Source organism: Notolepis coatsorum (assembly GCF_963971535.1).
Source record: "Notolepis coatsorum genome assembly, chromosome: 4".
Lineage (NCBI taxonomy): Eukaryota > Metazoa > Chordata > Actinopteri > Aulopiformes > Paralepididae > Notolepis > Notolepis coatsorum.
This window is the reverse complement of record NC_140168.1, coordinates 17,965,999-17,981,579: the sequence shown is the minus strand read 5'-3', so window position 1 is coordinate 17,981,579 and position 15,581 is coordinate 17,965,999. Positions and strand designations below refer to the sequence as shown.

At 42.5% G+C, this 15,581-nt stretch overlaps 1 protein-coding gene across 1 annotated transcript in view; it reads left to right on the top strand.

The window, feature by feature from the left end:
* Window positions 1–15,581, top strand: part of glmna (glomulin, FKBP associated protein a) — a 49,971-nt gene that overhangs the window by 13,141 nt on the left and 21,249 nt on the right. The window contains exons 4-10 of the mRNA XM_084313649.1: window positions 1,408–1,521; window positions 3,372–3,489; window positions 5,035–5,317; window positions 8,291–8,390; window positions 9,145–9,326; window positions 10,768–10,821; window positions 11,001–11,031. Coding sequence (XP_084169775.1) covers window positions 1,408–1,521; window positions 3,372–3,489; window positions 5,035–5,317; window positions 8,291–8,390; window positions 9,145–9,326; window positions 10,768–10,821; window positions 11,001–11,031 — 882 coding nt within the window. The remainder of the gene's footprint in view (window positions 1–1,407; window positions 1,522–3,371; window positions 3,490–5,034; window positions 5,318–8,290; window positions 8,391–9,144; window positions 9,327–10,767; window positions 10,822–11,000; window positions 11,032–15,581) is intronic.

Genomic DNA, 15,581 nt, shown 5'->3' with positions numbered 1-15,581 from the left:
TCTATTATGGTAAATGTGTGAAAACAGGGATTTTGGGTGAAGGATTGGCTAAATACACATCAACAGAGGCTGCTCTGCTCTTAAGACGTGTGCAGAGGGTTAAGACGGAGGGTTAAGACGGAGGGTTAAGACGGAGGGTTAAGACGGAGGGTTAAGACGGAGAGTTAAGACGGAGGGTTGAGACGGAGGGTTAATACAGAGGGTTAATACAGAGGGTAGACAGAGGGTTAAGACAGAGGGTTAAGACAGAGGGTGCTGGTTAAGTGCAGAACATGATTTTAGGTAGAACCCGCACTTAATCAGACAACGTTTCAATTGTGTGTGTTCCGTCTCTCTAGGACACATTGTTCTGTCTCTCTAGGACACATTGCGACTATATGTTCTGTCTCTCTCTAGGACATAATGAGACTATATGTTCTGTCTCTCTCTAGGACATAATGAGACTATATGTTCTGTCTCTCTAGGACATAATGAGACTATATGTTCCGTCTCTCAAGGACACATTGCGACTATATGTTCTGTCTCTCTAGGACATAATGAGACTATATGTTCCGTCTCTCAAGGACATAATGAGACTATATGTTCTGTCTCTCTACGACATAATGAGACTATATGTTCTGTCTCTCTAGGACATAATGAGACTATATGTTCCGTCTCTAGGACATAATGAGACTATATGTTCCGTCTCTAGGACATAATGAGACTATATGTTCTGTCTCTCTACGACATAATGAGACTATATGTTCTGTCTCTCTACGACATAATGAGACTATGTTCTGTCTCTAGGACATAATGAGACTATATGTTCTGTCTCTCTAGGACATAATGAGACTATATGTTCTGTCTCTCTAGGACATAATGAGACTATATGTTCCGTCTCTCTACGACATAATGAGACTATATGTTCTGTCTCTCTAGGACATAATGAGACTATATGTTCTCTCTCTCTAGGACATAATGAGACTATATGTTCTGTCTCTAGGACATAATGAGACTATATGTTCTCTCTCTCTAGGACATAATGAGACTATATGTTCTGTCTCTCTAGGACATAATGAGACTATATGTTCTGTCTCTCTAGGACATAATGAGACTATATGTTCTGTCTCTCTAGGACATAATGAGACTATATGTTCTGTCTCTCTACGACATAATGAGACTATATGTTCCGTCTCTCTACGACATAATGAGACTATATGTTCTGTCTCTAGGACATAATGAGACTATATGTTCTGTCTCTCTAGGACATAATGAGACTATATGTTCTCTCTCTCTAGGACATAATGAGACTATATGTTCTGTCTCTAGGACATAATGAGACTATATGTTCTCTCTCTCTAGGACATAATGAGACTATATGTTCTGTCTCTCTACGACATAATGAGACTATATGTTCTGTCTCTCTAGGACATGGTGAGATGTATGGGATGGTATCTGCTGCCTCCTCTCGTTCACATTCTACTGAAGAAAGGTGACAATAATGCTCCTCACTGCCTGGCCATCCTGAAGCACCTGCTGGAGGTAAGATAAGATAAGATAAGATAAGAACTGACTGGTCGTAGGTATAATATGATAAGATAATATAAGATAAGAACTGACGGGTAGTAGGTATAATATAATAAGATAATATAAGATAAGAACTGACGGGTAGTAGGTATAATATAATATGATAAGATAAGATAAGAACTGAAGGGTAGTAGGTATAATAAGATAAGATATTCCTTTATCGATCCCCTTGGGGAAATGCAGGCAGCATGGGGGAGGGGAGGTACAGGTAGTAGAAGACATGATACAGGTCATAGAATTATAGTACAGTGGAGAAGTAAGAATAAAAATAGGCAGTGTAAACATATAGTATAGTACAAAAAGGGGCAGATGTCAATTTCCTTCGTTGACATAGTGTCTAGACCATTTCTATTCTATTCTTATCTTAGGAAATTTGATTTGTTTTGTTATTCTTATTCTGTCTAAAATGTTTAATGTTGAGCGATTTGCAGTGTCAAATTTCCCTCAGGATTAATAAAAGTATTTCTTTTCTATTCTATTCTAGACTCCAGAGTGTGTATCCAGAATAGTTCAGTGTGTTTATGCTCCGCCTCTATGTAGGCCTATCTCAAACCCTGCCCTCTTTTCTTGATCCTCCAATCACAACTGTCGCTTACCTCGGACAAGCGACAGTTGTGATTGGAGGATCAAGAAAAGAGGGCAGGGTTTGAGATGGGTCCAATGAGAGAGGCAGCGGTAGGGGTGGGGGGGGGGAAATCGATACGTAGTATCGCGATACTTTGCGTGGCGATACTGTATCGATACAGGGACGCCAAGTATCGATATTTAATTATTCATAAGAAAAATTGTATAAGGAAGTTGCATTGTTCATTTCAATACCTGTAATAGTACAGTAGTCCACACACACACATGTGCATTCAGTTAAGTTGGAATATGACTGTAATACAAACAGTTCAGTTTGTCAGGTACATGCAACACAGATTACAGTGTTTACTGTCTGCTTGAGAAAATACCATGTTCTGCAATAAAAATTATTGAAGTGAGATGAACAGACTGAATTGTATTTGATTAGATAAAACATGTTGACAAAGTTTTACTTTACAGTTAATAAATTAAATTTGATTAAAAAAAATAATAATAATAATAAATTTTTTCGCAATACTCAGCGTATCACGATATATTTAGTATCGCGATACTATCGTATTGTGACGCAAGTATCGCGATCGTATCGTGAGGTCTCTGGCGATTCCCACCCCTAGGCAGCGGTGTCCGAAACGGAGGAAAGCAAGTCAGACACCATGTCGTCAGTGCAGAATAAGGATGCCCGATCTGACTTTTTCAGTCCCGATAGCGATCCGATACCCATTGTCCAATCCCCCCCCCCCCCCCCCCCCCCCCAAAAAGTACAAAAAAAAACAATTTAATCCACGCTTTTTCTTTTTTTATATATTAAAATATCTTTTGTTTTTAAGAATTGTAAAGGATCACAGGTGTGTTTTTGATTTGTTGTAAACAAAGACAGAAAATAAACTTCATTCAATTAATAAACTGTATGCCTCACTGTCGCTGTGTCGAAGAGACTGGGATCATTCTTTTGTGCAAGGCAACATCAGGCTTGACTTAAAACATTACTTTCCTAACTTAGTGAAACTAAATGTAACAAATTAACACATAGATATAAATGTACTGAATGGTTATTTCTTATTTTATTTCTTATATAAAAAAATTTATATATATAATTTTTTTTTACCGATACCCGATCCAGCTATTTTACTGATATCGGCGGCCGATACCGATACCAATATCGGATCGGTGCATCCCTGCAGAATTGTCCATTTTGATGTTGGTGTTCTGTGATTGGCCAGGTGTGCAGTCCCAAGGAGCTTCTGATTGCTCTGCTGGAGCAGGTGGAGTCGGTCCAGCCAGTCCAGCCAGAGGCCCTGGCAGACACCGTCCTCCTCCTCCTCGACCCCCTGCAGCAGGGTGAGACAGCCCCCCCCCCTTCATTTACTCAGTGGATGTTTGGACAATGGACACCGAATAACACTGGTGTCACTGACTACCTCTCCTCCGTTTCTCCTCCTCTGTGCTGTCCATCCTCTCCTCCTCTGTCCATCTTCCTCCTCCTCGCCTCCTCGGTCCGCCCTCTCCTCCTCTGTCCTTCCTCTCCTCCTCTGTCCATCCTTTTCCTCTCCTCGGTCCGTCCTCTTCCTCTCTTCCTCTGTCCATCCTCTCCTCCTCTGTCCTTTCTGTCCGTCCTCTTCCTCTCCTCTGTCCTTCCTCTCCTCCTCTGTCCATCCTCTTCCTCTCCTCCTCTCTCCTCTTCCTCTCCTCCTCTGTCCATCCTCTTCCTCTCCTACTCTGTCCTTCCTCTCCTCCTCTGTCCGTCCTCTTCCTCTCCTCTGTCCTTCCTCTCCTCCTCTGTCCCATCCTCTTCCTCTCCTCCTCTGTTTATCCTCTTCCTCTCCTCTGTCCTTCCTCTCCTCTTCTGTCCATCCTCTTCCTCTCCTCCTCTTCCCTTCCTCTTCCTCTCCTGTCCTTCCTCTCCTCCTCGGTCCGTCCTCTTCCTCTCCTCCTCTTCCCATCCTCTTCCTCTCCTGTCCTTCCTCTCCTCCTCTGTCCTCTTCCTCTCCTCCTCTGTCCTCTTCCTCTCCTCCTCCGTCCTCTTCCTCTCCTCCTCTGTCCTCTTCCTCTCCTCCGTCCTCTTCCTCTCCTCCTCTGTCCTCTTCCTCTCCTCCTCTGTCCACTTCCTCTCCTCCTCTGTCTGTCCTCTTCCTCTCCTCCTCGGTCCGTCCTCTTCCTCTCCTCCTCTTCCCATCCTCTTCCTCTCCTCCTCTGTCCTCTTCCTCTCCTCCTCTGTCCTCTTCCTCTCCTCCTCCGTCCTCTTCCTCTCCTCCTCTGTCCTCTTCCTCTCCTCCTCTGTTCGTCCTCTTCCTCTCCTCCTCTGTCCTCTTCCTCTCCTCCTCTGTCCTCTTCCTCTCCTCCTCCGTCCTCTTCCTCTCCTCCTCTGTCCTCTTCCTCTCCTCCTCTGTTCGTCCTCTTCCTCTCCTCCTCTGTCCTCTTCCTCTCCTCCTCTGTCCTCTTCCTCTCCTCCTCTGTCCTCTTCCTCTTTTCCTCTGTCCTCTTCCTCCTCCTCTGTCCTCTTCCTGTTCGTCCTCTTCCTCTCCTCCTCGGTCCGTCCTCTTCCTCTCCTCCTCTGTTCGTCCTCTTCCTCTCCTCCTCTGTCCTCTTCCTCTCCTCCTCTGTCCTCTTCCTCTCCTCCTCTGTCCTCTTCCTCTCCTCCTCTGTCCTCTTCCTCTCCTCCTCTGTCCTCTTCCTCTCCTCCTCTGTCCTCTTCCTCTCCTCGGTCTGTCCTCTTCCTCTCCTCCTCGGTCCGTCCTCTTCCTCTCCTCCTCTGTTCGTCCTCTTCCTCTCCTCCTCTGTCCTCTTCCTCTCCTCCTCTGTCCTCTTCCTCTCCTCCTCCTCTGTCCTCTCCCTCTCCTCCTCTCTGTTCGTCCTCTCCCTCTCCTCCCTCCCTCCCTCCCTCAGTCTTGCTGCGTCTCGGTAGCGTCCTCAAGGCGTCCTCTCTGGGCATGGCTCTGTCCACGCTCCTGAAGCAGGTGTCCAAGCTGCCCGTCCCCGAGACCAAGGAGCAGGAGGAGGACGACGTCTTCTCTCTGTGCCGCTGCTGCAGCGCCATGACGCACTTCATCAGACCCTTCGTCGCCGACGCCAGACTCGCCGCCCGGCGGGGCCGGGAGAGGGACGGTCGAGACGGAGACGGGACGTCTGAGGACAAAGAGGACGAGCTGAGGACTGAACTGCTCAAGTTGTAAGAAGGATTAATTCGGTTCCACAGCCTGGAATTACTGGGAACATGTGTGTTAGAGAACAGCTGTGCACTGTGTGAGAGGGAGGAGGAGCCACGGCGCGTTTCTCCAGTTATTTAGAAACGTCTTTGGTAACTTGTAGAATATGACAGAAAGGCAGCCTTTGGTAACTTGTAGAAGATTACAGAAAGACAGCCTTTGGTAACTTGTAGAAGATGACAGAAAGGCAGCCTTTGGTAACTTGTAGAAGATGACAGAAAGGCAGCCTTTGGTAACTTGTAGAAGATGACAGAAAGGCAGCCTTTGGTAACTTGTAGAAGATGACAGAAAGGCAGTCTTTGGTAACTTGTAGAAGATGACAGAAAGGCAGCCTTTGGTAACTTGTAGAAGATGACAGAAAGGCAGCCTTTGGTAACTTGTAGAAGATGACAGAAAGGCAGCCTTTGGTAACTTGTAGAAGATGACAGAAAGGCAGCCTTTGGTAACGTGTAGAAGATGACAGAAAGGCAGCCTTTGGTAACTTGTAGAAGATGACAGAAAGGCAGCCTTTGGTAACTTGTAGAAGATGACAGAAAGGCAGCCTTTGGTAACGTGTAGAAGATGACAGAAAGGCAGCCTTTGGTAACTTGTAGAAGACGACAGAAAGGCAGCCTTTGGTAACTTGTAGAAGATGACAGAAAGGCAGTCTTTGATAACTTGTAGAAGATGACGGAAAGCCAGTCTTTGGTAACTTGTAGAAGATGACAGAAAGGTCTTTGGTAACTTGTAGAAGATGACAGAAAGACAGTATTTGGTAACTTGTAGAAGATGACAGAAAGGCAGTATTTGGTAACTTGTAGAAGATGACAGAAAGGCAGCCTTTGGTAACTTGTAGAAGATGACAGAAAGACAGTCTTTGGTAACTTGTAGAAGATGACAGAAAGACAGTATTTAGTAACTTGTAGAAGATGACAGAAAGACAGTATTTGGTAACTTGTAGAAGATGACAGAAAGGCAGCCTTTGGTAACTTGTAGAAGATGACAGAAAGGCAGTCTTTGGTAACTTGTAGAAGATGACTGAAAGGCAGCCTTTGGTAACTTGTAGAAGACGACAGAAAGGTCTTTGGTAACTTGTAGAAGATGACAGAAAGGCAGTCTTTGGTAACTTGTAGAAGATGACAGAAAGGCAGTCTTTGGTAACTTGTAGAAGGTGACAGAAAGGCAGTCTTTGGTAACTTGTAGAAGGTGACAGAAAGGTCTTTTGTAACTTGTAGAAGATGACAGAAAGGCAGTTTTTGGTAACTTGTAGAAGATGACAGAAAGGCAGTCTTTGGTAACTTGTAGAAGATGACAGAAAGGCAGTCTTTGGTAACTTGTAGAAGATGACAGAAAGGCAGTCTTTGGTAACTTGTAGAAGATGACAGAAAGGCAGCCTTTGGTAACTTGTAGAAGATGACAGAAAGGCAGCCTTTGGTAACTTGTAGAAGATTACAGAAAGACAGTCTTTGGTAACTTGTAGAAGATGACAGAAAGGCAGTCTTTGGTAACTTGTAGAAGATGACAGAAAGGCAGTCTTTGGTAACTTGTAGAAGATGACAGAAAGGCAGCCTTTGGTAACTTGTAGAAGATGACAGAAAGGCAGCCTTTGGTAACTTGTAGAAGATGACAGAAAGGCAGCCTTTGGTAACTTGTAGAATATGACAGAAAGGCAGTCTTTGGTAATTTGTAGAAGATGACAGAAAGGTCTTTGGTAACTTGTAGAAGATGACAGAAAGGCAGCCTTTGGTAACTTGTAGAAGATGACAGAAAGGCAGCCTTTGGTAACTTGTAAAAGATGACAGAAAGGCAGCCTTTGGTAACTTGTAGAAGATGACAGAAAGGCAGCCTTTGGTAACTTGTAGAAGATGACAGAAAGGTCTTTGGTAACTTGTTGAAGATGACAGAAAGGCAGCCTTTGGTAATTTGTAGAAGATGACAGAAAGGCAGTCTTTGGTAACTTGTAGAAGATGACAGAAAAGCAGTCTTTGGTAACTTGTAGAAGATGACAACTGTGTGTCTGTAGTTGTATGAAGACTGTGTGTCTGTCTGTCTGTCTGTAGTTGTATGAAGACTCTGTGTGTCTGTCTGTTTGTCTGTAGTTGTATGAAGACTGTGTGTCTGTCTGTCTGTAGTTGTATGAAGACTGTGTGTCTGTCTGTAGTTGTATGAAGACTGTGTGTCTTTTTGTCTGTATACGTTGTATGAAGACTCTGTCTGTCTGTTTGTCTGTAGTTGTATGAAAACTGTGTGTGTCTGTCTGTCTGTAGTTGTATGAAGACTCTGTGTGTGTCTGTCTGTCTGTAGTTGTATGAAGACTGTGTGTCTGTCTGTCTGTAGTTGTATGAAGACTGTGTGTGTCTGTCTGTCTGTAGTTGTATGAAGACTGTCTGTCTGTTTGTCTGTAGTTGTATGAAGACTGTGTGTCTGTTTGTCTGTAGTTGTATGAAGACTGTGTGTCTGTCTGTAGTTGTATGAAGACTGTGTGTCTGTTTGTCTGTAGTTGTATGAAGACTCTGTGTCTGTCCGTTTGTCTGTAGTTGTATGAAGACTCTGTGTCTGTCCGTTTGTCTGTAGTTGTATGAAGACTCTGTGTCTGTTTGTCTGTAGTTGTATGAAGACTCTGTCTGTCTGTTTGTCTGTAGTTGTATGAAAACTGTGTGTGTCTGTCTGTCTGTAGTTGTATGAAGACTGTGTGTGTCTGTCTGTCTGTAGTTGTATGAAGACTGTGTGTCTGTTTGTCTGTAGTTGTATGAAGACTCTGTGTCTGTCCGTTTGTCTGTAGTTGTATGAAGACTGTGTGTCTGTTTGTCTGTAGTTGTATGAAGACTCTGTGTCTGTCCGTTTGTCTGTAGTTGTATGAAGACTCTGTGTGTCTGTTTGTCTGTAGTTGTATGAAGACTGTCTGTCCGTTTGTCTGTAGTTGTATGAAGACTTTGTGTCTGTCCGTTTGTCTGTAGTTGTATGAAGACTCTGCGTGAACCTCTCCTGGACGTGCAGTTGAAGGATCCCGACACTCTACCCTCCTCCCCTCTCAGAGACTTCGCTACAGACATCCTGGTATGATATCTCCTATGGCTTCTTTATACTTTCAACGACTGAATCCTTCAAACTAGGGGTGGACGGTATAAACGGTATGAATTTGCACTACGGTATGGATTTTGACTATACCTTCATACCTTGTGACCGGTAGACTGGAGCAGCTAGTCACAGCAGTAGCAATGACGTTAACGTTACTTGAGGATTCACTCAACGTTTGCAGTCGTCGATGCATAGTGTTTAATTGTACTGAGTTTTTCTCCACTTGCTCACGGACCTTGCCATATAGTTTGGGCATTTCAATTTGGCTAAGGAGGCTGAGAGGAGACTTGCTTTAGCGCAGCAACGGGCTAACGTTAGCCGCTAAGCTAAGGTTCTAACATGACTCCGCGGCACCAGTTTCATTAGTGAGGGGGGGGGGGGGGTATATTGACGAGGCTTGACAACAGTAATACAAGAGTACAGTAATAGCTGCCAGTGTTTTACCCCTTCAGAAGCATTTATATAGACATTTTAAGATAAATGAATATACCGTGATATATACTGTTACCGTCTATGCTTCAAATTATACCGTGATATAAATTTTAGACCGTCCAGCCCTAAACAAACAACCATAATAAGTCAATGTTTTGTTCATGTTGTCCGTTTGATGTTTTCAAACGTCGTCATTTTAAGACTATTGTTCTATTACATTCTATTCTATTATTTCCATCTTGTTTTTCTTTGGTGTGTGTGTGTGTGTGTGTGTGTGTGTATGTGTGCACGCTGTCTGTAGAACACTCTGACAGACATCGGGGAGTCTCTCCCTAACCTGCTGTTCCACCCCCTGCTGAGGAGGAAGGAGGTACCAGGCTTCCTGGAGGAGGAGGTACGCTACCCTAAAGACTCCCTGGCCAACCTGGCCCACCTCCTGTATGTCCACCACCTGGCTATGAACCACTACCCTGCTGTCTACAGGTGAGACTAGCTATGAACCACTACCCTGCTGTCTACAGGTGAGACTAGCTATGAACCACTACCATGCTGTCTACAGGTAAGACTAGCTATGAACCACTACCCTGCTGTCTACAGGTAAGACTAGCTATGAACCACTACCATGCTGTCTACAGGTAAGACTAGCTATGAACCACTACCCTGCTGTCTACAGGTAAGACTAGCTATGAACCACTACCATGCTGTCTACAGGTAAGACTAGCTATGAACCACTACCATGCTGTCTACAGGTAAGACTAGCTATGAACCACTACCCTGCTGTCTACAGGTAAGACTAGCTATGAACCACTACCCTGCTGTCTACAGGTAAGACTAGCTATGAACCACTACCCCGCTGTCTACAGGTGAGACTAGCTATGAACCACTACCCCGCTGTCTACAGGTAAGACTAGCTATGAACCACTACCCCGCTGTCTACAGGTGAGACTAGCTATGAACCACTACCCTGCTGTCTACAGGTGAGACTAGCTATGAACCACTACCCTGCTGTCTACAGGTGAGACTAGCTATGAACCACTACCCTGCTGTCTACAGGTGAGACTAGCTATGAACCACTACCCCGCTGTCTACAGGTGAGACTAGCTATGAACCACTACCCCGCTGTCTACAGGTGAGACTAGCTATGAACCACTACCCTGCTGTCTACAGGTAAGACTAGCTATGAACCACTACCCTGCTGTCTACAGGTGAGACTAGCTATGAACCACTACCCCGCTGTCTACAGGTGAGACTAGCTATGAACCACTACCCTGCTGTCTACAGGTAAGACTAGCTATGAACCACTACCCTGCTGTCTACAGGTAAGACTGGGGAAACTTAAATGTGAGTCAATAGGGGCCGTTAGCATGTCTTTGGACAAGACGAGTTGTTCTGAAGGATCTATCAGGGTCATGTTCACAAAGTCTCCAGTCTTTGCTGCAGCTCTAGGAAAATAAATGGACTACTAACATGACATGAGAGGTCTATTGTCATAATGACATGAGAGGTCTATTGTCATAATGACATGAGAGTTCTATTGTCATAATGACATGAGAGGTCTATTGTCATAATGACATGAGGTCTATTGTCATAATGACATGAGGTATATTGTCATAATGACATGAGGTATATTGTCATAATGACATGAGGTCTATTGTCATAATGACATGAGGGGTCTATTGTCATAATGACATGAGAGGTCTATTGTCATAATGGCATGAGAGGTCTATTGTCATAATGACATGAGGTCTATTGTCATAATGGCATGAGAGGTCTATTGTCATAATGACATGAGGTCTATTGTCATAATGACATGAGGTCTATTGTCATAATGCTTTTTCTCTTCTTGAATGCCACTTGTGTGTTTTGGATGGAGTGTGAAATGCAGTCTGTGATTGTGAGTCTAACATTGTGTCCGTGTCTCCAGCTCTGTGTACGTTCTCCGCTGTAACATGGAGCACGTCAACCATCTCCTCTGCAGGTACGTTCATCTCTACTGTTCTGTGAGCCTGGAGGTTATACATGTATGTTGAAGCCGTTTCTGTGATTAACATGTTTAGCTTGGAGGTTATACATGTATGTTGAAGCCGTTTCTGTGATTAACATGTTTATTAATATGTTACAACATTTGACCCGTTCGCCTTTTGTTGTTTTTTGTAGAATTGAAGAATCACGGATTCAGAAAGGACTGGTAAGACTGTTATAGACTATTAAAGGACTGGTGAGACTGTTGAAGACTATTAAAGGACTGGTAAGACTGTTAAAGACTATTAAAGGACTAGTGAGACTGTTAAAGACTATTAAAGGACTGGTGAGACTGTTAAAGACTTAAAGGACTGGTAAGACTGTTAAAGACTTAAAGGACTGGTAAGACTGTTAAAGACTTAAAGGACTGGTAAGACTGTTAAAGACTATTAAAGGACTAGTGAGACTGTTAAAGACTATTAAAGGACTGGTGAGACTGTTAAAGACTTAAAGGACTGGTGAGACTGTTAAAGACTTAAAGGACTGGTAAGACTGTTAAAGACTATTAAAGGACTAGTGAGACTGTTAAAGACTTAAAGGACTGGTGAGACTGTTAAAGACTTAAAGGACTGGTGAGACTGTTAAAGACTTAAAGGACTGGTGAGACTGTTAAAGACTATTAAAGGACTAGTGAGACTGTTAAAGACTATTAAAGGACTGGTGAGACTGTTAAAGAATTAAAGGACTGGTGAGACTGTTAAAGACTATTAAAGGACTGGTGAGACTGTTAAAGACTTAAAGGACTGGTGAGACTGTTAAAGACTATTAAAGGACTGGTGAGACTGTTAAAGACTTAAAGGACTGGTAAGACTGTTAAAGACTATTAAAGGACTGGTAAGACTGTTAAAGACTATTAAAGGACTGGTGAGCCTGTTAAAGACTTAAAGCACGGATAATACTGTTAAAGACTATTAAAGGACTGGTAAGACTGTTAAAGACTATTAAAGGACTGGTGAGCCTGTTAAAGACTTAAAGGACTGGTAAGACTGTTAAAGACTTAAAGGACTGGTGAGACTGTTAAAGACTTAAAGGACTGGTAAAGACTATTAAAGGACTGTTAAAGACTATTAAAGGACTGGTGAGACTGTTAAAGACTTAAAGGACTGTTAAAGACTATTAAAGGACTGTTAAAGACTATTAAAGGACTGGTAAGACTGTTAAAGACTTAAAGGACTGTTAAAGACTATTAAAGGACTGGTGAGACTGTTAAAGACTTAAAGGACTGTTAAAGACTATTACGGACTGTTAAAGACTATTAAAGGACTGTTAAAGACTATTAAAGGACTATTAAAGACTATTAAAGGACTGGTAAGACTGTTAAAGACTATTAAAGGACTGTTAAAGACTATTAAAGGACTGGTGAGACTGTTAAAGACTTAAAGGACTGTTAAAGACTATTAAAGGACTGGTGAGACTGTTAAAGACTATTAAAGGACTGGTGAGACTGTTAAAGACTTAAAGGACTGTTAAAGACTATTAAGGACTGTTAAAGGACTGTTAAAGACTATTAAAGGACTGTTAAAGACTGTTAAAGACTATTAAAGGACTGTTAAAGACTATTAAAGGACTGGTGAGACTGTTAAAGACTTAAAGGACTGTTAAAGACTATTAAAGGACTGGTGAGACTGTTAAAGACTATTAAAGGACTGGTGAGACTGTTAAAGACTTAAAAGGACTGTTAAAGACTATTAAAGGACTGGTGAGACTGTTAAAGACTATTAAAGGACTGGTGAGACTGTTAAAGACTATTAAAGGACTGGTGAGACTGTTAAAGACTAAAGGACTGGTGAGACTGTTAAAGACTTAAAGGACTGGTAAGACTGTTAAAGACTATTAAAGGACTGGTGAGACTGTTAAAGACTTAAAGGACTGGTGAGACTGTTAAAGACTTAAAGGACTGGTGAGACTGTTAAAGACTATTAAAGGACTGGTAAGACTGTTAAAGACTATTAAAGGACTGGTAAGACTGTTAAAGACTATTAAAGGACTGGTGAGACTGTTAAAGACTTAAAGGACTGGTGAGACTGTTAAAGACTATTAAAGGACTGGTGAGACTGTTAAAGACTTAAAGGACTGGTGAGACTGTTAAAGACTATTAAAGGACTGGTGAGACTGTTAAAGACTATTAAAGGACTGTTAAAGACTTAAAGGACTGGTGAGACTGTTAAAGACTATTAAATGACTGTTAAAGACTTAAAGGACTGGTAAGACTGTTAAAGACTATTAAAGGACTGGTAAGACTGTTAAAGACTATTAAAGGACTGTTAAAGACTTAAAGGACTGGTAAGACTGTTAAAGACTATTAAAGGACTGGTAAGACTGTTAAAGACTATTAAAGGACTGGTGAGACTGTTAAAGACTTAAAGGACTGGTGAGACTGTTAAAGACTATTAAAGGACTGGTGAGACTGTTAAAGACTATTAAAGGACTGGTGAGACTGTTAAAGACTTAAAGGACTGGTGAGACTGTTAAAGACTTAAAGGACTGTTAAAGACTATTAAAGGACTGGTAGGACTGTTAAAGACTATTAAAGGACTGGTAAGACTGTTAAAGACTATTAAAGGACTGGTGAGACTGTTAAAGACTTAAAGGACTGTTAAAGACTATTAAGGGACTGGTAGGACTGTTAAAGACTATTAAAGGACTGGTAAGACTGTTAAAGACTATTAAAGGACTGGTGAGACTGTTAAAGACTATTAAAGGACTGGTGAGACTGTTAAAGACTATTAAAGGACTGGTAGGACTGTTAAAGACTATTAAAGGACTGGTAAGACTGGTAAAAACTATTAAAGGACTGGTGAGACTGTTAAAGACTTAAAGGACTGGTGAGACTGTTAAAGACTATTAAAGGACTGGTAAGACTTAAAGACTATTAAAGGACTGGTGAGACTGTTAAAGACTTAAAGGACTGGTGAGACTGTTAAATACTATTAAAGGACTGGTGAGACTGTTAAAGACTTAAAGGACTGTTAAAGACTATTAAAGGACTGGTAGGACTGTTAAAGACTATTAAAGGACTGGTAGGACTGTTAAAGACTATTAAAGGACTGGTAAGACTGTTAAAGACTATTAAAGGACTGGTGAGACTGTTAAAGACTATTAAAGGACTGGTGAGACTGTTAAAGACTATTAAAGGACTGGTAGGACTGTTAAAGACTATTAAAGGACTGTTAAAGACTATTAAAGGACTGGTAAGACTGTTAAAAACTATTAAAGGACTGGTGAGACTAGGCTTGGACGGTATGACGGTATTACGGTATACCAGGGTATTTAGAAATCCTGACGGTATTGAAAATCAATACCGTCAAAATCACAGATGCGTTTCAGTTTCTATTACACTGAAACGGAGTTTTGACATGGACGGCATTGGTTGTAGTGCACACACAGCACGCGCCAGCAGAGGTCGAGACCAGTCCTCACTAGTGGAGCGAGCACACGCAGAGCTGGTTGTTGGAAATTAAATGAGACACGCTTACCGTTGCTGGTGCTGCGGGCTACCGTTCTGAGAGCTAACGTTACTAGTACTAGGGTGCTGCAGGCTAACTGGCTACCGTTCTGAGAGCTAACGTTACTAGTACTAGGGTGCTGCAGGCTAACTGGCTACCGTTCTGAGAGCTAACGTTACTAGTACTAGGGTGCTGCAGGCTAACTGGCTACCGTTCTGAGAGCTAACGTTACTAGTACTAGGATGCTGCGGGCTTCTGGCTACCGTTCTGAGAGCTAACTCTACTAGTACTAGGATGCTGCGGGCTTCTGGCTACCGTTCTGAGAGCTAACGATAGTAGCACTAGGATGCTACGGGCTTCTGGCTACCGTTCTGAGAGCTAACGATAGTAACATAGGATGCTGCAGGCTTCTGGCTACCGTTCTGAGAGCTAACGATAGTAGCACTAGAATGCTGCGGGCTAACAGTCATACCGTCATATACCGTATACCGGGGTATTATGTCAGCATGGTATGACGGTATGAAAAAAATGATACCGCCCAAGCCTAGGTGAGACTGTTAAAGACTATTAAAGGACTATTAAAGGACTGGTGAGACTGTTAAAGACTATTAAAGGACTGGTGAGACTGTTAAAGACTTAAAGGACTGGTGAGACTGTTAAAGACTAAAGGACTGGTGAGAATGTTAAAGACTATTAAAGGACTGGTGAGACTGTTAAAGACTATTAAAGGACTGTTAAAGACTATTAAAGGACTGGTAGGACTGTTAAAGACTATTAAAGGACTGGTAAGACTGTTAAAGACTATTAAAGGACTGGTGAGACTGTTAAAGGACTGGTGAGAGGATGAAGACCAGAAAAAGACTTCCGTCTTGTTTACATAAGGGTCCTCCATTTTCAATTCATCAAGAATTATCCGTATGAGTAACAAGCTCAGAGATGAAAGTGGAGAACTCGTATTTAAAAAAAAAAAAAAAAAAAAAAAAGGGAGTAAGGGCCCGGAGGACGATAAAGGACAGCCATTACAAAGGATGCAGTGGAGCTTAGAACAAGCTAAGAGAGGCGAACAATGAGGCCAAACTAAACTGAATTTAGAGACTACTGGAGGCTACGGTATGTAGCCAACCGGAGATTGGCTTAAGTGCATTTCCCTTAGTGTTGGCGTGTTCCTTTAAGTTAACAGATATAATAAGGTGGACGTGAGACCAAACTAGCAATAAACTAACATCATCTGGGAGCATTCAGTCTGTCAGACGCTTCCGTCTTCTTCTTC